Source organism: Chanodichthys erythropterus, chromosome 6 (genome assembly GCF_024489055.1).
Source record: "Chanodichthys erythropterus isolate Z2021 chromosome 6, ASM2448905v1, whole genome shotgun sequence".
Taxonomy (NCBI): domain Eukaryota; kingdom Metazoa; phylum Chordata; class Actinopteri; order Cypriniformes; family Xenocyprididae; genus Chanodichthys; species Chanodichthys erythropterus.
This window is the reverse complement of record NC_090226.1, coordinates 10,998,613-11,022,885: the sequence shown is the minus strand read 5'-3', so window position 1 is coordinate 11,022,885 and position 24,273 is coordinate 10,998,613. Positions and strand designations below refer to the sequence as shown.

The following is a 24,273-nucleotide window of genomic DNA, read 5'->3' as shown; positions in this document are numbered from 1 at the left end:
TGGTAGTGTATGCATGTATGAGATAAGATACAATTAAAACCAACAACTGCAGATTTTTGTTTTTGTACTGTCTGGGTAAAAAAACAAAAAAACAAAACAGGAGCTGAAATAGTGCTCTTCAACTTTTTCCTTCAGAAACCTAGGTGCTGTTAAATTCATGGATTGAATTGTTGCACAGACAAGGCCTTGTTAAAATATAAAAATCAAAAGTTACCAAGGCTTTTCTAGGCCTGCACTCCAGCGAATTTACTTCTCTAACTATTCACCATGCAGGCGGTGATACAACACCCTCCTTTCCTTATGCAGCTTCAGAAGCAAATGTTCTTGCTCTCAAGACACACATTCAAAAAAATCTAATATCGCTTTGATGCTGAAACTGTGCACTTGTTAAATCTGCACAGGAAGTTTTGAAGGAAATTCAATGAAAACATAGTTTATATTCTAAATTGTGAGGCCTATGTAGTAAATTAAATACTTTACAAATAAAAACAATTTTATTTTCATTTTATTTTTCAACTAAGTGGATGCAAACCAAAACAAAAGCTTATTCAGAATGAATGAACAAACCTGACATCAGTGCAAAAAACAGCGGTAACACTTTATTTTGATGCTTTCTTTTGAACAATCTACTAACTATGAGTAACTTTGCTACTACATGTCAACTAACTCTTATTAGAGTATTAGTAGACTGTCTGCTTAATATCTGCTGACTCTTTATTGTGATGGTCCCCTGACAGACAATCTACTGAATATAAGTAACTTTGCAAGGACATGTGTCAACTTATTGTAACCCTAACCCTACAAGTCTTCTAATACTGTACTAATACTCTAATGAGAGTTAACAGACATGTAGGTGCAATGTTACTTATAGTCAACAGAATGTGTTAAAGGGACCACCAAAATAAAGTGAAACCAAAACAGCTTCACATTATGTAATACTTGAGCTAAAAACTAAAGATTCAAAATGGTAGAACTAATAATGTTGCAAGTTATGACTGCTTGGCAACTGTAAACTACTAAACACCACTTTGCACTATACCCCTTTAAAAAACATGTTCTTGTTCATCTTGACTGGCTTTGGGACACATCCCACACTACATTTTCATTATTATGTGTAAATAACGATGAGGCTTGCCCACTGAGAGCTGTGTGAATACATCTACAGCAGTATAAACAGTAAAGAAAAAAATTTCCTTTCTATCGTTGCACAGTATATAGTGCCCAACTGCATATAGTAAAACAACTTATTGATGTGTTATTCACTAAGCTTTGTCATGTGGCACAAACCAATTCCTCATACATAGAGATCCCATGATTCATTTTGATATATCGTGGCTATATACAATCAATGTTTACTTTGGTGTCATTTTCTCCTGTGGTTATAATGAATATCTCATAAACACCAGGGAACCATGTTTGAGGGAAATTAAAATCTCTCATGGTAAGAGGTAACTGTTTGTAAAAGAAGCAGATCCTCTTGTGAAAGGATTGCGAGCTTCTGTCTTAGCAGCCATGAAACACACAGAGGGAGATCATGCTGGAATGCGATGAGAATGACGGAACAAGTGAGAATGAAAAAAGACAGAAAAATATTGAATGGCCATCCTTTCTTTCTTCCTTCGTCTTATCGCTCGTTTTTGTCCTTTCCCCTCCTTCATCTCTTTCTGCACTGCTCCTCTACCATTAAGTGAGAGAAATGTCTCTGTTTATCTTGTCTTGCGTCTCATCACTCGCTTCTTTCTGAGGGCTGATAGCAGAGACTACAAGTGAGTGCTGCCTTTGAAGTGATAATGGGATCATCAGGCCATCTTTGTTGTAGCTTTAAAAGCAAAAAAGGCAACAAAAAATAGCCTCTCATCCATGAAAATACAAAGGTATGCCAGCATCCCATTCTGTTTTTTGCTACTGCTCTATGACTTTTATTACTTGCAAACAAGTGAAATCCAATTTTACTGACAAATATAAAACACAACATGCATCTTGGCATATCCTCGCCTTAGTATCTTAATTAGCAGACGGAAGACCTTTTTTGTTACAATTATGAGTGGGTTGTAACAGTGAGATCCAGGATCCTTTTAATGCACTGCAAGATTCCCTTTATGCTTGATTTCTTTAATTCAAGTTGACTTTTTCAATAACGTGGTTAACTCAATCTACTGCACGGACAGCTCAATGAATTGGCCTGTCAGTCACTGGGAGATTTTGCATTCTGCATTAGTAACTGCAATCTGCTTGTCTGTAACACAATTAAGCAACAAATAGAAACCAGTGTTGGTCTCGCTGCATCTGTCAGATGGGGATGTAAAGGGATTCACCCGTGATCGGGTGAGGGGAGGTGAAAGACTAGGATGAAGGTCAAAAACAATTCTCTCAGATCGATCTAAAGATCTGTATCCTGCCACATCAATGGTAAAGCCAACAAAAGCAGGACTTACCCAGTATGACCTCAGTCTGCATAGGCATAGAGAGAGCCGGATGAGTGACCTCGCAGCTAAACAGGGCATCGTTATCCAACTGCGGATTCAGCGTCCAGGTGAGCTTGGCCTGAACCAGCACAGACCCGTCGCTCTGGGGAATGTGCGTGTTGCTGAAGTAGTACAGGGGGTCTGTACTCTGAACCCAGCGAGGGAACTCCCGGCTTACCACTGTCTCTGGGATGGTCTCCGTGGCCGGGCTGGGCTCTTGGCCGGGCTGTTTGGCCATGTAGCTCCGCCCAGGGCTCTCCGTGTTGAGGCGTCCGGGCCTGCCATCCGGACCCAGCAGAGATAGAGACTTCCTCAGCTTAGTGTCGTCCAGATCCCTGCTGATCAGAGGTCTGGCTCCACGCACGCCAGCGGAGCCGCCGCCCTCGTAACCCACAGTGGGCGAAACGTAGGAGATCACCTCTATCAACTCTCCATCCCGCTTGAAGTATACCTGGAAAGACAAACACAAAATGTAAAAGAGCGTGCGAGTTTTCACACACTTCAGTATGTTTACAAGCACTTCAATCAGACTAAAACCCTTTTCTAAACATCACGTAAACGATTTAGTCTGACTGAAAATGAACAAAGTCCACCCTGCGGGTATAAACAAATAAACAAACAAATAAATGAAAATATATTAAGAAGACGGTATATATATCATGTTATGGTGAGGATGAAGATGAATAGAAGCATAGCATATCTGAATGCAGCTTAAAAAGTAAAACGAAAATAAAACAAAAAAGTGTGCGCCATACAAAAGCAACACAAGGCAATCAACTCCGAGAACAAAAGGCTATACATACACAAGATAATGAAACGTTTGAACTAATCAAGAAAACAAGGAACCATGATCAAACACAGGAAATAATGTGATAAAAACTGAACTGAAACCAAAACACCAACATAACTTGACAATAAACAGTGCTTTTTAGAAGAAATAAATGGATAAATAAAAGTGGGATGGAAACAGACTCCAACCGGCCCCTAAAATATGCATGACATAAAATAAAAACATATCAAATAATCCATTTTGACAAAAAAACAAACAAAAAAACAAAAAACAAAAACAAAATCAACAAACAATAGTGAGACAACAACTGACTTTATACCATTTATATAAAAATAAATCAATCAATAAATAATAAAAAAATAGTATGAAACAGTTTTGTCCCTGTTATGAATGGAGACTCAGGCAGGGGATCCAAATGCAGCATTTTATTAAATGTAAGTGTGGTCGTACAGGCAGGGTAAATCAGGAACAAACAGGTACAGCAGAGGGTAGGCAGAGTCGTAATCCAGGTGCAGGCAGAGGTCAGGACTGGCAGATATCACTCACAGGTCGGTATACAAAGCAAGGGTCAGGACAGGCAGCAATGGGTCGATAACGGGTAGCAGGCAGGAACAGTAACAACAGACAGACAGGGTATAAATGCTCGGAATTGCTACAACAGTAAACAAGACTTCGCCGCAACTACGATCCAGCAGCTTCCCCGGAGAGCATCTGCACGGTATGGACATTACGCAATTGTTATTGTGGAGCTCGCAGGGCACACGCTCATTAGAGGAATATGTGAAGGAATACTTGGACATTGCTTACCTCTCTGATCTGCCTGACTGTGCACTGATTGACTTTTTTTGTGATGGCGTCAACCAACCTCTCCAGACTAAATTAAGACGAGAGGGACCGCGTTCTTCACTTAGCAGCTTTATGGACTTTGCTTTGTTATCTGTTGGTTCTCTGTTTACTGTGGGGTTTGCGGAGGAATGCGACACCGTGGTAGAACACGTAATGGCCGCCGCGCCAAAGGACATACACAAAATGGCGGCTACCACCATAACACCGAGCCATGTCACCGTTGATCGCCCAGAGCATCGTCACGTCCACGCTGAGCGCCCAGAATCACGGCACGCCTCTGGATCTGTCGGAGTAGAGAGGATTGCTTTCCAGTGTGGCTGATCCACCGCTGATTTCAGCACGAGCGGCTGGCATTCCCAAGCATCAGCCGGCCGCTACACACTCCAGCCCGCCGGACGCTTCGCTCTCAAGCCCGCCGGCCGCTTCGCACTCCAGCCCGCCGGCCGCTACGCTCTCCAGCCCGCCGGCCGCTACGCTCTCTAGCCCCGTGGCCGCGTCACCCTCAATCCAGCCGGACGCTTCGTTCTCAAGCCCGCTGGACGCTTCGCACGTGAGCGCGCTGGTAGCAACGCACTCAAAGTTGCCGAGGGCAACACATTCAAATTCACTGGTCGCAACGCACTCAGGCGCCCTGGACGCGATGGACAAGATGGCTGCCCCTGCAGTGTCAGTGAACAAAGTTCCTGCCGTTGAGGATGTACTCGGGCTCCTTCGACTATGGACCAGTCTGCCAGCCTGAGCCCGCTGCCATCCCGGAGCAGTCCAAGCCCACTGCAGTCCTGGAGCAGCTTGAACCCTCTGCCACCCCGGAGCAGTCCAAGCCCGCTGTAGCCCCAGAGCAGCTCGAACCTGCTGGCGTCCCAGAGCTGTCCGCTCTCCCTGACACAGCCACGGAAGCCGTCACCGAGCTGTCCGCTCTCCCTAATACGGCCATGGAGCACCCTTGGTCGGCCCTGCCACCACCGCCCAGGCCATTTGTCCTGCCGCTGCCGCTCAGGCCATCTGCCCTGCTGGTGCCACCCGAGCTCCTTGCCCTTGAACCCGCCAATGCCTCCGTTGATTTCCCCAAGAACTTTTTTTTGGGGGGGCAGTATACCTAGGAGTGGGGACCCTGCCCAGCCACTGCTGTCATGGCCATTTATAGACTGTAGGCTACTAGGGCCATTTATGGACTGTAGCCCACTAGGGCCATTTATGGACTCATTGCTGCGGTTGCCCAAGCCGCCTGACCTGCCATGGCTGCCCAAGCCGCCTGACCTGTCGTGGCTGCCCAAGCCGCCTGACCTGTCGTGGCTGCCCAAGCCGCCTGACCTGCCGTGGCTTCCTGACCCGCCGTGGCTGCCCAAGCCTCCTGACCCGCCGTGGCTGCCCGAGCCGCCTGACCCGCCGTGGCTTCCTGACCCGCCGTGGCCGCCCGAGGCTCCTGACCCGCCGTGGCTGCTTGAGTTCCTGGACCTGCCCTGGAGACCTCCATATCCGCCTGCACATCCAGTATCTCCTGCCTGTAGGTCTCCAGGGCACCCACCCCCCCTCCCCAGTTGTGCCATCTACGGCGCGAGGACGAGCCTTCGGGGAGGGGGACATTCTGTCACGAATCCTGTCAGTTCCGGACTACATTTCCCATCATCCCCCCTGTCAATCACATGCACTCACTCCACCTATCACCTGTTGCCACATCCACCCTAGCACACCACACTGATCACCACACCCAGCTGCAGCTCATTATCAGGACTATAAAGGACTCACACTCACACCACCAGTTTGCGAAGTCTTGATTACCCAGTGTGTCATTTCTGAGCGTTTCCTTGTTTCCTGTCTGCCTGTGTTTGATCTTGCCTGTTTCTGTTTATTGACCCGTTGCTGCCTGTCCTGACTCTTGCCTTGTATACTGTTCTGTGAATGATATCCGCCTGCCTCGATCTACTGCCTGTACCCTGGATCTCTGCCTCAGTCCCGCTACGTTACAGTCCCACTGTCTTTAATTAAAATTATTTCTTATTTATTTCTTATTTATACCAGTCCCTAAAATATGTTAGTCTAAAAATAAATAAGTATAAAAAGTAAAAAATATATTAAATAATTTTAATAATAATAATTGTCCTTATCTGTCAAAAATAAAATCACTTTATTTACAAATAGCGTAAACTGTTTGCTAAAAAATTCATTTGTAATAACTCCTGACTGTTGCATCAACAGACGCTCCTGACTGCATAAAGATACCAAAACAAATTACTTTAGATGTTTAAATATGTTCTTAGACTCGTAAACAAAGACTGTGTTGCGCTATGATTAGTTGGCAGGTTATGTAGTACAACTGTCAGTTACATGTGTGCTTGACTGTCAAGCGTCAACAGGATATGCATGCTGGTTCTGAAAGCGCTTTGCAGATTACACATCTCCAGCATGAAAACCATCATCATTTTGGTATAAAAAGGGTATGAGAATGTTTTAAAAAGAGAAAGGACGCAATAGAAAATATATGCTGCAATCAAAGTAAATTGTGAAATTACCTGGCCTGTGATTGGCAAGTCTAAACAAAAGTATCTGGGACAATGCTGAGCGCCATTCAGCCCACAGTGCTGGTGAATGGCAAATATACGTGACACAGTTTCTGCTTTGTGTTTATGTTCCACTAGCATGTTGCTGTAACAGCCTCTCTCCACTACAGTGCATTTGGGTATTAAGATTCCCGGCTGGTAAATCACTTGACAGGGAATTAAGTTCCCACTTCAACACACAACCTCCAGATATGTGTATTAAATTCAGTAGGCCTAATGCCTGTAGCATTAATGTTTGCACAGTGCTCTGCTTGTACCCCTTTTACTCTCAATCCCTCCCTTTCCTACCCTCCACTGCTCCACAAGAAGGAAAGAGAGGGATTTGGCATAAAGCACTGCATGCTATAAATAAATAAATAAATATATATATATATATATATATATATATATATATATATATATATATATATATATATATATATATATATATATATATATAAAATATATTCTGCTTGTCCATTCGGGGACCTTTGGACTCTTTAAATTCAGTTTGCCCGAGATCAAAGTGTCATTGCATTACACAAGACCTTTCCTTGCACTGTAGCCCTTTTTCTGCCCTTTCTTTACGTGTGTGGTTTTGTCTGGCTTTCATTTGATACCCAGCACTCTACTGGGTAAATAAACATAATGTAACAAGGGTGAATTAAGCTCACGTCCTTGAGATGTCTTGTTTCCTGCTAGCAATGTCACAAGAATTTAGAGGGAGAGAGGAAGCAAGAGCATCTTGTAAGGGACAGCGCATGTGAGGACTGTTTTTGTCTAATGTGCTCTAAAGTATATACTTTATCTCAGCTGCTGAGAGAGGTTAACAGTGTACACCACACTGTGGCTTTTACTTGCATTATCTGACTATTTGCGCCTGCAGCCACAGGGAAGAGGAGACAAAAGCAGATGCATAGTGGAAACCTCATGCTAATAGCTTAGGCTCCAGACAGCAGCTAATGCCTAATATTAGTGGCTGTGTGAGATAACAAAACAATGGCTTGACTACGGAACCTTTTTAGAAAGGACAATACAATAACTCTTGCTACGGCTGAATAGAGGCTTGATCAATTGCAACGTATGGAGGATCTATAGGCCTCGCTTTTACTTGGTAAAACAAAGTGAAATGAGGAAGTTTTCAGAGCAAGCATATTGAGCAAACGCCACAGTCGCCACTGCCATTTATTTGATCAAAAATACAGTAAAAACAGTAATACTGTGAAATATTATTACAATTTACAATTTTTAAAATGTAATTTATTCCTGTAATAGCAAAGCTAAATTTTCAGCAGCCATTACAAGGGTTAGTTCAGAGTTGTTATGAACTTTTCAAAGCGTCAAAGTGGTAGTTGCTTGGACCGTAAATGAAGGGATAGAAATCTCTCTGATTTCATTAAATATCTTAATTTATGTTTCAAAGATGAACAGAAGTCTTACAGGTTTGAGATGACATGAGGGTGATGACAGGATTTTCATTTTTTTTTGGGTGAAATAACCTTTTCATTCTCACATGATCCTTCAGAAATCATTCTAATATGATGTTTTGGTGCTCAAACATTTCTGATTATTATTAATGTTGAAAACAGTTGTGCTGCTTAATATTTTCAGTGATAATTTTTTTCAGGATTTTTTGATGAAAAAATACAAACACACAAACAAACAAAAAACAACAACTTGGCAATAGGCTAAATAATGGTAAATAAATTAAATGTTTAAGTTTATAAATAAGTTTATAAAGCATAAAAATGCATACAAAATAAAAAATGTTAGATATAATGCTAGCCTTATTTTTGAGTTTTGATTTATAATATATGATTTATCATATTTATCAACATTGTGATTTTCTGTAACTTATATCTTGGATCGATAAATATTGAGTCCCTTATATCTAGTTAATGTACCAATTCTTCTCCAGTACCTACATGTCGCCAGCATGTGGAGCTATAAATCCTCTGCCTCAATCTGGGTTAGATCTGAGAGAGAGAGAGAGGGGTAAGCTGCCTCTGCAAATAGTGCACAGAACTCCTATTCATAGCCATGCTAATCACCAAGGTAACGGTCACACAACATGCTCAACTCATTCCAAGCCTCGTTCTTTGCAAACACGGTCTCTTCAATTATTAATACTGTAATACAGATCCCTGAATTTTGAACAGAATACAGTTTTTGTGTTGCGGTCTGCACAGTCTGAACATATGCTCTCACCAACATTTTTCACAAAGAAATGTGGTAACACTTTACAATAAGGTTTTATTTGTTAACATGAGTTAACAGCTAACATGCACTAACAATGAGCAATAGCCTATGTTTTACAGCATTTATTAATCATTGTTAATGTTAGTAAAAATCAATTAAGTAAATATCATGTCAACAAATACAACTTAGTAAATGTTGGAATTACTATTGTCTAAAGACCCATTCATACCAAGAACGATAACTATACAGATAACTATAAACAATATGAATGATATTTTGCATTGGTGTACACTAATATAGTTAATATAGCTAATATAGTAACAATTTTATTCTAAGCACACTCTGCAATTTTGTCTTCTGCCGTTCTAAATGCTTGGGCTCTTAAAGCAGGATGGATTCTTATTGGCTGTCAAAGTTTTTATCGTTCATCAGCTGGAAAAATAATCATTCTGAAAGTGATTCCAACAATATCGTTTCTCTGTGCTGTTATTGTTATAGTTGTGGTGTGTTATTCTTTAATATTTAGAATGATTTTTGGCCCTATATCTTTATCGTTATTATATTGCCCTTGGTGTGAACAGGCCTTAAAATGAAAATTCTGTCGTCATTTACTCACTCTCAAGTTGTTCCAAACCATATGAGTTTTATTTCTTCTGCTGAACATAAAATAAGATATTTTAAAGAATATTGTTAACTAGTCAGTTGATGGCACCCATTGACTTCCACAGTATTTTTTTTTTCTACTATGGAAGTCAATGGGTGCCATCAACTGTTTGGTTACTCACATTCTTTAAAATATCTTCTTTTGTGATCAACAGAAGAAATAAACTCATACAGATCTGGAACCTTTTGAGGGTAAGTAATGACAAAATTTTCATTTTTTGGGTGAACTATCCCAAACTACTTGGGAGATTTTTGGGATACACACAAAAACATACAGTGGGTACGGAAAGTAATCAGACCCCCTTAAATTTTTCACTCTTTGTTATATTGCAGCCATTTCCTAAAATCATTTAAGTAATTTTTTTTTTCATCATTAATGTACACACAGCACCCCATATTGACAGAAAAACACAGAATTGTTGACATTTTTGCAGATTTATTAAAAAAGAAAAACTGAAAAATCACATGGTCCTAAGTATTCAGACCCTTTGCTCACAATTTAGTAGAAACCCTTTTGATCTAATACAGCCATGAGTCTTTTTGGGAAAGATGCAACAAATTTTTCACACCTGGATTTGGGGATCCTCTGCCATTCCTCCTTGCAGATCCTCTCCAGGTCTGTCAGGTTGGATGGTAAACGTTGGTGGACAGCCATTTTTAGGTCTCTCCAGAGATGCTCAATCGGGTTTAAGTCAGGGCTCTGGCTGGGCCATTCAAGAACAGTCACAAAGTTGTTGTGAAGCCACTCCTTCGTTATTTTAGCTGTGTGCTTAGGGTCATCGTCTTGTTGGAAGGTAAACCTTCGGCCCAGTCTGAGGTCCTGAGCACTCTGGAGAAGGTTTTCGTCCAGGATATCACTGTACTTGGCCGCATTCATCTTTCCCTCGATTGCAACCAGTCGTCCTGTCCCTGCAGCTGAAAAACACCCCCACAGCATGATGCTGCCACCACCATGCTTCACTGTTGGGACTGTACTGGACAGGTGATGAGCAGTGCCTGGTTTTCTCCACACATACCACTTAGAATTAAGGTCAAAAGTTCTATGTTGGTCTCAACAGACCAGAGAATCTTATTTCTCACCATCTTGGCAAACTCCATGTGGGCTTTCATGTGTCTTGCACTGAGGAGAGGCCACAGTGATGGTTGACTTTCTACAACTTTCTCCCATCTCCCGACTGCATCTCTGGAGCTCAGCCACAGTGATCTTTGGGTTCTTCTTTACCTCTCTCACCAAGGCTCTTCTCCCCCGATAGCTCAGTTCGGCCAGACGGCCAGCTCTAGGAAGGGTTCTGGTCGTCCCAAACGTCTTCCATTTAAGGATTATGGAGGCCACTGTGCTCTTAGGAACCTTAAGTGCAGCGGAATTTTTTTTGTAACCTTGGCCAGATCTGTGCCTTGCCACAATTCTGTCTCTGAGCTCTTCAGGCAGTTCCTTTGACCTCATGATTCTCATTTGCTCTGACATGCACTGTGAGCTGTAAGGTCTTATATAGACAGGTGTGTGGCTTTCCTAATCAAGTCCAATCAGTATAATCAAACACGGCTGGACTCAAATGAAGGTGTAGAACCATCTAAAGGATGATCAGAAGAAATGGACAGCACCTGAGTTATATATATGAGTGTCACAGCAAAGGGACTGAATACTTAGGACCATGTGATATTTCAGTTTTTCTTTTTTAATAAATCTGAAAAAATGTCAACAATTCTGTTTTTTCTGTCAATATGGGGTGCTGTGTGTACATTAATGAGGAAAAAAAATGAACTTAAATGATTTTAGCAAATGGTTACAATATAACAAAGAGTGAAAAATTTAAGGGGGTCTGAATACTTTCCGTATCCACTGTATTCTAGCTACAGCTAATGTCAACAAATGAAACCGAAATGTGATTCCCATTAGAGGGTGACACGGGAGTGAACATCCAAAACATCCAAAAAAAAAAAAAAAAAAAATTCCATCCCAATCCCACAAAAAAACTGGAGGAAAATTCCATCCTGTCCCAATCCTAGAAAATTGACTCCCATTCCCTCCCCTTCCACTTTTTTTGGTGATCTCTCTCTTCTGGATCTTTCTTGGTGATCTCTCTCTTCTGCGTGAACGCGATCTCTCTTCTGGATTGCAAATAGCAAAAATGTTTCATAGACAAATGTCCTAATATTATTGCATATAGAAACAGCTGCCGACTCTGGCGAGATAGAATTATTAGCAAGATAATGTCTATATAGCAATAATAAATGTATGCATATTTTCTTAATAATTGCTCCAGTACCGATAACAGAACCATTAACGTCAGAGCTTATCTATATACCATAATTTAGCCACGGGGCTCGGCTGTTTAATACCGGGTTTCGGTACCCATCCCTACCCACACTAAAGCAAACAGAAGAGCATAAAAAGACAGGGCAACTAGAATTGAGTTCAAAATTAAAATATATAGTTTATTTATATAAACTATATTTGTGTATTGTTATTACGATTCCCGGTCCCGCCCACTCCCGCTAACATTTTTTCCGGTCCCGTCCCAATCACGTGATTAATAGTGATTTTGATTCCCGAAAAAATGTTAGCCTCTAATTCCCATAGGGTCAACGTGTGCAAAAGTTTTGTTTAAAACTGCTTAACAAGAATATTTCTTAAGGTTTTAGTTTTAGTTTCAGTTATAATAATAACCTTGGTTATAATAACTACCGTACATTAAAGTAAGCTCCATTAATCATTTCAGCAGAGCATTGCTTATTACTGGTAATGTCTTATCACACAACGAGCAGGAAAAGGCCCATTGTTTCTTTTCACAGGGGATAATCAATTGTCCTTATATTAATTTCTCTCTAATGTGCCTTCAATAATTGCCTTGTATCTACAGCCGTAGTCACAATGCTTATTTCCATCAATACAAATTAGATATCAGACATGTTTGATGCACTGTTGATGGGCTGCCTTTAATTGGTTGTTGTCTGGGGAAAAGCAGAGTTTCTAAAGTCCCTTTTAGGGAGATGTCGGGATGTCACACGTCTAACTCCCACACAACCAGAAATAGTTCCGCATGAATGCAGTGCTCGTGTCTCACGCCTTAGTAAGGAGAGTAATTACACAGCAGCCAATGCAGAGCCTATCCAAGCAGGATATATTGCACAATAATACAGTAAGTGCTGAAATAAGCCAAAATAGCATGTAGTACAGTGCCCTTGAAGTGTTTTTGGCAGTTCCTAGATGTACCACATTACAAAAGAAAAAAACCCTTAGTTTCAGGTCTTGAATTCATCAGTGTTCCAACACACTTCACACAATAGAAGCGCACAAAACATGCATGCGTGTGCCCCCACCTCTGCAGATTTGAATGAGCGCAGCAAACAAACAGCGATGTAATTCTGCGCGCTCGCCAGAGCACAATGCTTCACGCCGCCAGCGGAGCGGTTTGCCCATGAATGGATGCTAATGAAAGCACCTGCATGCAGCCTATTGCCAAGCACACTATTCTGAGTGGAAAGCTTATTTAGAGACTTTACAATAGTGCCTGCTCCTTTGGCCTCTTTTTCTACTTCATAACATTGTCATATTTAATCACTGGAGTGTCAAAGAGATTATGGCTTTACTTCTGTGGTTAAAATGCGGGAATGAGCGCCGAACCGACTTAATGATAGATAATATAGGGGATGATTATCTAGCCCTCTTTCAATCAGCACCAGATTGTGCAGAGGACACACCAGCCTGGCCTTTCAGCTGATGGACTGCTGTGTTTCTGAATGCTGCAATCCTGGTATATCATGTGTGTGCATCTTCCTGGTAGTCATATCAGTGGCCTAGAGAATGTGGTTGTATTTAGATGGGTTATGAATTGAAAAATCAAAATTTCCTTGATCCTTTGACAAGTCAGAGGTCACAGTACTTTAAAAACATCCTGTAAGTTTCTGAACTCAAAAATTTGTTAGTCTAAAAAACAGCTTTTATGGAATCCAAGCTCAGAAAACGACTCATTTGGAATTTTGTCACATTATGAGGTAAAAGTGTGACTGAATCAAAACAATGCCTACTTCTACATCATCACATCTTTGGCCCTGCCCACTGGGGTGTTAATGAGATGAGAAGAGATATACAGGATCACTGGACTAAAAATAACATTTTCTTCCAAATGATCCTAATGCTAGGAAAGTGACTTACTTTCAACTATATGAATGTCTCAGTAGAGCATTATTTGTTTGGTCGGTTCATTTCACTGGTAAATCAGTCGCATTACGGTGCAGGCTTTGTAAACAGTCTTTTACTGTAAGTTATGGACCCGATAGTAATGCCAAAACATGTAAGTAAATGTTAATTCTAATGCCTAGTCTGTGATTAGAAGTGTTTATATTTTAGACTTAGCGGGATGGTTTTCACAGGGAAAACTGCGCACATATGCCACTCACCCATGCGTCACGTGTATCATCATAAATGTAAATAGAGAAAAGTTGCTCCAGCTACTTTAATGTGTGTATGTGTAACAAAGGCCAGCTAGTAAGAGTTGCACGAGTAAACACTCCCCTGGCCTGACGCTTGAGGCTGCCGTCTTCAGCATCCTTGTTAGCGTTGCTGCCTCCCATGCCAGAAACGCTGTTTCGAATCCTGTTTGGAGTGGGGCAAGTAGAACCAGAAAGGTTACATTGGTGCCGTGACCCGGATGGGAGTGAGATTTAGTGGGGGTGAGTGTAACGGAGGCTAGCTAGTAAGAGCTGTGCGGGGTAAACCTCACTCCCCTGATGTCAAGAGGAGCACTGGCGACTGACGCTTGAGGCTGTGGTCTTTAGCGTCCTTGTTAGCGCGGCCGCCTCCCATGCCAGAAATGCTGGTTCGAATCCCGCTCGGAGTGGGACGAGTAGAACTGGAGGGGTTAGGCCATCCTTAAAAATATTTTGATTTGCAGTAACAGTTAAAAAAAAAAAAAAAAAAAAGGGTCGGTAGGTAGGTCTATATTTTTTTTTTCAAGTTTCAATGTAAAAAAAAAAAAAAGTACAATTTTGGTGATGGTGATTACGTAGGTATGAATTTAAACAAATTAGCATATCGTGACGTCACTGACTGTGTCTTTCAACCCGTGCCTTCGGGCGCAGCCGTGTTTCCACTGTCGGGCCTAAAACGGGCGTGCTAGTGCATGCCAGGGCCAGTCGCGTTTCCACTGTCACTTCCGGGGCTTGATCGTGCCTCATCGGGGCTTCCTCTGGGCCAACGGCCCGGATTTTTCGGCCTGCCGAATACCTTGGTCCAAAACGGGCCAGCTCGGGCTTAAGGAGGGAGTGTTTACGAACAAAGGCGTAGTTTATCTGTGTGTGGAGACAGAGGCGCCGATGATTACATGTAGGTTACCAGCTAACACCAGCATTAAAGACTTTTAAAACCATTTTAGCTCAAAACTCCCTTTCAGACAGCAGCAAGTGTTTTAAATAACTTATGTTTGTGATCCGATGTGGATTCTGATCACCAAGACTATGCACGCTATTACCATAGTAAACATGGTAAATACGACGGCTTGAAGAAATCAGACAAATATACGTAGGCTATCACAATCATGTAATTATTTTATCTGTCAGCACGTCTCGTCTCTCAACGGGTTGAGACGAAGCGAACGCATCGGCCATAGTGTGACATCTGTTAACCAATAGTGTAAACATAGATGACATCACGGGTGTTTATTTAAAAGAAAGAACGTAGCCTTCGTTTGTATGTAGGCCTAGGCAATTTATACATTTATAATACTTACTAAAATATAATTATTATTATTTTATTGCTTTTGTATTAGTTGTTTGAAGAGTAAAAAAAAAGAAATTGGTCGGTCTTAATGCAAATTTACATCCGGCAAGTTGGTCGGACTTAAAGCAAAAAATAAAAATAAAAAATTGAGTCGGTCCAAAATTGACAGGGTCGGTCGGGTTACGGCAAACAAGAATATTTTTAAGGATGGCCTTACATATGGTGTGAGAGTGGCATAAGTTAGTTGTCACAATGAACGTGAAAGGTTTACATGTAGCAAGCTAAATCTCGAACCTCCGGGAAATCACCCGGAAAAGAGGAGAGAGTACTGGCAAAAAGAGAACACGACAGAGATTGTAATAAAATGAGAATCAACACTGGCTTGGCTTTTTGGAGATGGGATTTGAAATGTAGTCCATTATTTGAGCAACAAAAAGTTAAAAATGATGAAACGTGTGATCCTACATGGGTATAATAAAGTTCAGGACCACCTTGACCAGTGAAAGAGAAAGAAAATTACTTTGTGCACATTTAAAGATAAATGTAATAATGAACATTTTTGGTTACATTAGGGCATTTTACAACTAAAAAGTTATTCACTGAGCTGAGAACTGTTGCAACCAAATTATTAAATCAGCGAGTGAAATTAGGGACCAAGTCAGTAAATGAATTAGGTCATCCCGGGTGTGTCTCATATGTCCTGAAAAGTGAAGCCACGGGCTCTTTGATCGCCCCCTGGTGGCTGGATGCAGTACAAGTCATAAACCCGCCCTCTCAATGCAAACTAATGGCACTTGTCAAAAAAACAAAAAATTAATTACACATACAATAAAATTTTCCGAAAGATGGTTTTGGTCATTTAAGGTAGTTGTTATCATGCTGATATATATTCAATAGTTCATTTTTGTGATCAGTTTGATTTTTGCAAGCAATTTGGTGCTATAGAAACGGGGCGTGTCGTCACGATTTACAGTTGATTGACAGCTTCTCTGAGGACTGTCGGAGCTTTGAGGGGAGATTGAAGATGAATAAATAACTATTATTTTTCGATTTCTGTGTTATTTCTCACTGACAAAAGTTGTTGTTCAGCAGTAAACTGTCCTAACCGACCTACAGATTTGACGGATCACTGAGTTTTTTTTCGGTCACGTTAAATGTGGGCTTTATAAGCTAAATGTTATTAGCCAAGATAACACGGCTAGCCATGACGGAAAAAGCAGGTGATCATAATCTGGCAGTTACTAATTATCTTTATGGGTATAAAATAATAATTATCAGGACAATGGAAGGAAGCGGCGTCGCGTCGTCCATCTTTTTTTACAGTCTATGGGTAATCCATTTCTGAAATCAGACTGATTCACTCACAATACAAAGTTTGAAGTCACTGGACTACTTTTTTTTTTTTTTTGGTAATTTATGGAACTTAACAGCTTAGTGTCTCATTACATTTTTGGATATACTATGTCTTTAAATTCAACATCCAAATATGTCAAAAGAATTCTGTCTGCCTGGTGAAAGACAAAATTGTCTGAAAAGAGCTGAACGGTGACAAAATGAAGACAGCCTTTTCCCAAAGCAGAGATGATGAACATGCCTGGTGCTCAGCTCACTGTGGGAATACAATGTTTTGAACCCCAAGCTATGCACGGTCGCTGTTAAATTGATTTCAAGAGGGTGTTAAACTGCAAAGCCATGGCATTGATTTGACTTAGAAAAGATTGTTAAAAAAAGAAGAGTAAACGCATGAAAAAGAAAATAGAAATGTTTCAGATGATTTAGAAGAAAGCCATAAGGCAGTGACACCAGAAAGCCCAAATGAGATGAATCATAAGACAGCAAAGGAGAAAGGCATTTGAAGTTGCAAAAGAGAAATGCAGTCCAATGGTGAGGCCCTGGAGCACAGCTGTATCTGTTGAGAATAACGTTAATTTATTTGTATACTTTGTAAAAAGCATTAGTATGCTTAGCGACCATTGTTAGCTTTCTGATTTTTTTTTTTTACTCCATGCCATTTTCAGCGCTTGAATTAGACGGTAAAATAAAGAAAAATTTGAAGTTGTATCTAGATCTAGGTGAGCGGAGATTTCTCTAGCAAATATCTAAATAATGCCCCAAGTGTTACAGTATGTGTTTGTTTACTCATTTATTTATTTAACAATACAGTCGATTACAAGGTGACTTTGACATAATTGTTCTCCCTTAATGGGGCAGTTTCAGTTCCAGAGACACCAAATTATTTCTTGAAGACAATTAATTTCAAAACATTGTTTTGCAGCACTTCTAAGGTTTGAACACAGAATAGAGGCTGAAATCCACATGAGATGTAATATAATTTGGCAAAACATTTTGTTCCCATCCAGCTCTGGTCCCAAGGAGACCCAGATCTGAATGAATTTTATAGCCTTATTAAAATGCATAAAACTACTCCACCCTCTCTCTATTTTTCAACCACATAATTAATTACCACATGACACTATATACTTAATGAAGTTCATTACATGTTATCCTGTATGATTCGACCTTCAAATGCTTTTGTTTTGATGAGGACATATACTAAAACATAAATAAAAATAATCTTATTTTCAGAGCCCAACTAAATATCAACAAAGAATACCACATAAAAAATATTCTCTTATGCAATTTAGAAATAGTGTGACCTTATTGTAAAGTATTTTCTGTATTCGTGTGCCTTATTTTGACTGTACACCTGCCATCATTTCCTAAAGAATCAAAATGATTGAGAATCAGGAAGTTTGCCGTTAATAGCCTGAACAAATAAAAATCACAGTATCACAATAACTATGTGTCTTTTTGACAGCAAGAAGTTTTAGAAACACATTTATTTCTAAAATTATTCACATGCTGTTGAAAATGCTACTGTCAAACAGTGCAAGAATCAACCTTTATATCTCTGAATAAGTTGTCTGCACACAACCAAAAGAATTGGCTCATTCGCTAGTGAGGACGACACAAATCAAGCCACATTCATCCACCAGCCCAGATCTGAAACTCCTTTGAAAAATATTATCGCAAGAGCCTCATCAGCCACCCTGACATCCAGGAACCTTTGACTAAGATCTTTTCAGCTCTAATTTAACTGCTGTTTCTTGGCTCCCATTGCTCGTCTGAATTAGCTGGTCTACCTGGGTGTTTGATGAGGAGCGTGCAGCATACGCTGTTGAAGTGCAGGCTGTCTTGTGTGAATGAATGGCAGTGGATTGGCTGGTAATGAGGGGCGGAGTGGCGGGTTGAGCTCTCCTTGGGACTTGCACTCATGGGTTTTGTGCTAATGGAGGCCAGAGCTGGTCAGCCCTGGTGCTCAGCAATGTGACTCTTCAGGTAGAGAGCAGGAAATCATTTTCACACCACATGCCTATCACGCTGGGCTCTTAATTGCTGGAGATGGGGGCAAGATAGATCCGGAATACATTACAGAGCGCCCACAGAGCGTGATTAATGGACTCGTGGGATTTTCACAAACTGCTGGTTGAACTCAAGCGGAGCTGGTGTGGATGACATTCATAAGGTTGAGGTGTGTGAGCCGTAGAAACTCCACTGACTTCAATGAAAAGACTCAAAGTTTTGGGGTCTTTGCACTCTTTCCTATACATAATCACTGTACAAACAGTGAATAAGAGTCGTTTCAAGCCTGTATGACTTTCTTCTCTGGAATACAAAAGCATATATCTTTTTTTTCTTTTTTTTTTCAATTCAAGTTGATTGGGGTACAGTGTTGTTTTACTTTCATTCCATGGACAAAAAAATCTTCAAAATATCTGCTTTTGTGTTACACGGAACAAAGAAAGTCATACAGATTTGGAACAACATGGTGGTGATTATATGATGACAATTTTGGGTAAACTATCTATTAGGTTTATGCACAAATTATCTAATACTGTTTTGATGAAAGATTCCATGTAAAGTCAACAATGAAATTAAGACTGAAATGGTCAAAAAAAAAAAAAAAAAAAAAAAAAAAATTGCTATTGCTAGTTACCATGGCAAAATGGTTTGAAGGAACAAGAAATCTTGCTAAACAATTTAAGTGCTCAAGAAACAATTGTGACCTATTTGAAACATTACAAGTGGGGGCACATTTTTAAGCATTTTGGTTTGTGGTTATGGATATTGTAGCAAGCTACAAAACAGTAACTGAAAATTTGAAAATCAGCAAAACATTAAAAATAACACATTCAGTGCCAGAACTCCCCTCATTATAACACACATGAAAGAAATGAAAAACCTCTGCTTGATAACTGCACTGTAAAAAAGAATTGTTGGTTTAATTTAAAAAAGTACGTTACCTGGTTTGCTTAAAATATTAATTGAAATTAAAACATTTGAGTTAATACAACAAAGATGATTGGTTTAATCAACAGGAACTCGAAAAATTATGTTATCTGAACCACATTAATTATTTAAATTGATTTGACAAAAGAAATGAAATTTAACAAATCATGAAAATCATTTTTTACAGTGTGGCGATGCCTCCTCTGCATTATTGACGTAAGCTATTTTATAGAGTGGTTGGGACAAGATTGACCATGTTAAAAAAAACTAAAAAACATTGTCTTAGGGATATCTCTCCACTGTAAATGTTGTCCGTTTATTAATAGCATGTGTTTGTGCATAAAATTGCCGGGGACTCACCGATGGAGCTGGTTTGCCTCCTTTGGCAGTGCAGACCAGAGTGAGGTTCTGAGCCTGGTAGCGGCTGAATGGAGCTGGCGTGTTCTCTGCCACCACTGAGATGTTATTGGGTGGAGCTGTAGGACAGAGAAAGACATCCATAAACATTCTTAAGGGCCCTATGAAATCTGTTCTATTCATTATACGAAACTGCCACGTTCAGTCACACAGAACAAGCAGACTTCATATTAAAATATAAGTCTTATTGCGGTTTAATATTCAAAGACACTAGTCCATATTGCATTTGGATTAGCTGTACAGCCCTACTTTTGATTTATTCATCTAACATTTGCCACATTCTGTGACATATCATGTTATACAGTAAATTCCATTTTTATAAATGATTCCACAAGAATCCGAGTTACATTTCAGAGTTGCATTTTCTTCATAATGACATGCATAGTTATTCCCTATTAAGTGTTTGAACGCTAAATCTCCATACCAGCTTTAACACTCTTTGGTCTTTGAAACAGATTCTGAAATCTTGTGTATATCCAATGCACTTTCAAGTGAAGATGTAGTGGTGCATGGTTGGGGGTTTTGGAGCATGTCAGCGTAGCTTTATTCTGTCAATGGGAGCCCGACTTCTCATATGGGCCAGTTCAGAGTAAAGAAGCAGTGTTGTACAGAAAACTCTTAAGGCAAAAGAGGAAGGAAGCGGTCTGGAAGTCTGGAAGATGAGAGGATCATGGTAGGGCCACAGGGAGTTTCAAAGCTGGGTTTCTTAGTCTACGAAGACTCTGACCCCTCGCATTGAAATGAGATACAACCACCTACGATGCAGAACCGCAAATGTACGGTCCTCGGGGTGCTGTTATAGTGCTCGGCATTCCAGCAGCTATCTGAATCATAAAAAGCACTGGTCATAAAGGCTGGAGTTTCTTAAGACGATGTGCGAAGTTTTATGCATATAATATCAACCAACTTCTGCCAAGCTCCACTGGGGAGCCATACAAGCGTGTCACGACATCGGAAAAGCAAAAGCCTATATCTTGACCGCCTGTGGTGATCCATGGGGAAGACAAAAACAGACTTCCTGGTACTTACCGTAGAAAGGATATGACGCTGGAAGGCTTGAAAACAAAACCCTTCCCAGTTCTCCATTTGAATAGACTTAATTTAAGCCTACCTGTCAGTCGGAATGAGCTAACTTTATCAGCTGTTCAGGGATGAAAAGGGGTGTGGGGGTTTATCACATCTGCATTTTTTACAAGCACTAAGCAATTTATGATCCCTTGTCAACGCGCCAGCGTTGGTGGGCATTGACTATTCAGGCAGCGGCATTATCACATAAAACACTTCCTGCAAATTCCCTTTCACACCCTGCTGAGACAATTGGATGTTGCTTCTGCTCAGTTTGGACCTGTCTTGTGTTGTTTGCATGTTGAAAGCATAACAAAAGGCATGTAATATCAGCAGGGGATTAGAGGGTTAGTTCACCCAAAAATGAATATTGTGTTATCTTTTATTCACCCCAAAGGAACACAAAAGGAAGAAAGGTTGCTTTTTTCCTTACAATTAGCTTTCAAGCTTCAAAAAGTTTTTTATAAAACTAAACTAAAGTGGTTTACATGACTGAAACCATATTCTAGTTTAAGGGACAAACAGACTGAAAATTTTGTTGTTATTCACTGATAATTTTCCCTTCCTGTGAGTCCTAAACCACTGGCACCAGATTAGTGCATCAGTGAAATGAATTCGAGAACCACATCAGTTTGATTCGAATCATTTAGATGTTTTTGTGAACTGGAGCAACCCATTCAATAAAATGATCAGACTCAAGTAGTTCACAAATCAGACATACTGTAACTAGTTTTGTCATGTATTAGTGAATGTGCACAAAGAGATTTTCAGTAAATAATGATTCCTTTTTGGTCGGTTTCTTACACAAAACTATTGTATGGAACATACTATAGCATTTATGGTACTTTTATGGTGCTTTTTTTTTTTATTTTTTTTTTATTTTGGAGCTTGACAGTGCCAGTTCTTGTTCACTTTCATCATATTGATAAGAAAGCCATACATGTTTGACAGCAGTTTCATTTTTGGGTGAACTATTCCTTTAAAAAAAGAGCCCTTCAGGACATCTGCTATGAATCACTTGGTCAATAACGCTTGCATACTAAGCAGGCAGAGAATGAAATAAAGATTGCATATCAGGAGGCCAAGGGTGATTAAGTTTTTCCCAAGTGTCACTTTAAGTCTTAATCCATGTGCCATTCTCCAATAAATGTGCAATTGAAATTAATTGATTAAAAGAAAAGGGATTGAGGAATGTGTGAAGGTTTGAGAGCTTTTGTTTCCTCACCATCTAATTGCTTATTGATGGCAGATGTATGGAAGGAAATTAACCTTAGCGAACACTATTAGCTCTCTGGGAAACTGAGACTTGTCCTAAATTGGAGAATGATATGCTGTCACTTGATATTGCGTAGGGGACTATAATACGCACCTGCACGCACAACCAAGACGCAGAACGCTAGCCCTGAATTGATGGCGTCCCAGAGCCATAAAAGAGAATGTTAAATGTTCTGTTTGTTAAATGCTCACAGTGGTCTTGATGGATGAGACCCCATGGTGTCTGTTTATAGCAGTGGCTAGTCAAGGCTAATTAACCGTGTGCTCTCACAACTGCTTCACGAAATGAGCCAAGCATACCAATACAAACCAATGCCAGTCAGAAAAACCTATTGGCCGTATCATGTGAATTAGCCAGACTAGATTTCTGCTTAACGCCATTACTAAATTCCACCTGATAATCAAACACTCAATTAATCGGAGATTTGATGCCAAAACGATAGTAAGGTTGATTGTAAAATGATTAGAGAAGTGCTTAGCCTACTGCGCAAGGTAATTCTGATAAATTACCTCCTGCTGTGATGTCAGGTTTTCTTTCAGTCCATATTCATGTTTCCCCCTATTTCAGTTCATACATTGTTGGTAATTTATAATGCTAACTAACATAACAGTAAAGACAAACACATTCAAGAACCTATGGAAGAAAGGTTAATACACGAATAAAGAAGAAGACAGAGATTGAGACAATTGTTTTTTTACAACAAGTAACAACAAATTTAGACACAATATTGCCAGTTACTTGTCTGTTTCTCAGAGATGCAAAACGGTTTGTTTTGGAACTATTGTTGGAGCAAAAAACAAAGTGAGGGGGTGTTTAATTCCCGAATGAATCTTTTCAAACTAATGATTCAATGACTCACTCATAAAGACAAGTCTCTTGTTTAGTTCCTGGATGAATCAGCGTTTTGAATGAATTGGTTGAATGATTCAATGACTCGCTCAAAGATAATGGCTGAATTTGTAATAACATACTAGAATACTACTTTTAGTTTCTGCCATTTAAATATATAGCAGAAATAGTAAGTGTAGTATGCAATTTCAAATTCAACCTGTTTTGTTCATGAAAAAAATCTTGTGTTTTTGACTGAATTGGTCAAATTAATTATTCATTCACTCACTCATAAAAGGCAGTAACTTGATTTGTTCCTAAATGAATGAGCGTTTATGAACAACTATGTTGTTATATAAATGATTGACGCACTAATAAATCATTTGGTACCATCTATTGGCGTAACGTCGTGACTTGCTAAAAGAGTCACAGAAAATCCCCACCACTAATAGCCTGTATACTATATATATTTATATGTATGTATATGTATATAAATATATAAAGATAAAGTATTTATAAAGTACTGTATTTTAACATCCAAGTTAAAGGTTGCGGGTTTAAGTCTCAGTACCGGCAGGAAATAGGTGGGGGGAGTGAATGAATAGCGCTTTTGCCCTTGAGCAAGGCTCCTAGCCCCCAATATGGCTGCCCACTACTCTGGGTGTCACGGAGCGTGTGTTCAATACTCACTTCTATATGTGCACTTGGATGGGTGAAATGCAGAGCACAAATTCGGAGTATGGAACACCATACTTACATCACTTTCACTTTTCGCTTTTGTAATTATAGACATGATACTAATTGTACTCCAGTATTAAGCTTTACTCTTTTCAACATATGGGTTTAGGCACTAAAGAAATATATGCAATATTATCGATAAATAATACCATGGCACATTCATAATTAACTACAAAGGCAGTCTGGGGGTTTATCATCAGAATCATCTTAACTCCACTGTTTTGCGTTGGAGTTTATAAGAGAAATCATATCTGCTCTGGATGTTGTCAGTAGGGAAATCTAAAAAGCCAAGACATTGGAATAATCCTTGATGGAATGTTTGAAACGATTAAATGCTATGGCTGCCATGCTTGGCACACAACAATACCTTGTTTAATCCTTTAACGGATTAGGAATGTTGCTCGATGTGATGGAATTACAGCTTTTTCACACTCAATTTG

The 24,273-nt window shown here is 40.0% G+C and overlaps 1 protein-coding gene across 7 annotated transcripts in view; it reads right to left on the bottom strand.

The window, feature by feature from the left end:
• igsf21a (immunoglobin superfamily, member 21a) overlaps nt 1-24,273 on the bottom strand; it is a 258,609-nt gene that overhangs the window by 17,707 nt on the left and 216,629 nt on the right. For all 7 annotated transcript variants that reach the window (XM_067387240.1, XM_067387239.1, XM_067387237.1 and 4 more), the window contains 2 exons: nt 19,870-19,985; nt 2,436-2,916 (listed from right to left, as the gene is read on the bottom strand). In XM_067387240.1, the coding sequence (XP_067243341.1) occupies nt 2,436-2,916; nt 19,870-19,985 (597 nt within the window). The remainder of the gene's footprint in view (nt 1-2,435; nt 2,917-19,869; nt 19,986-24,273) is intronic.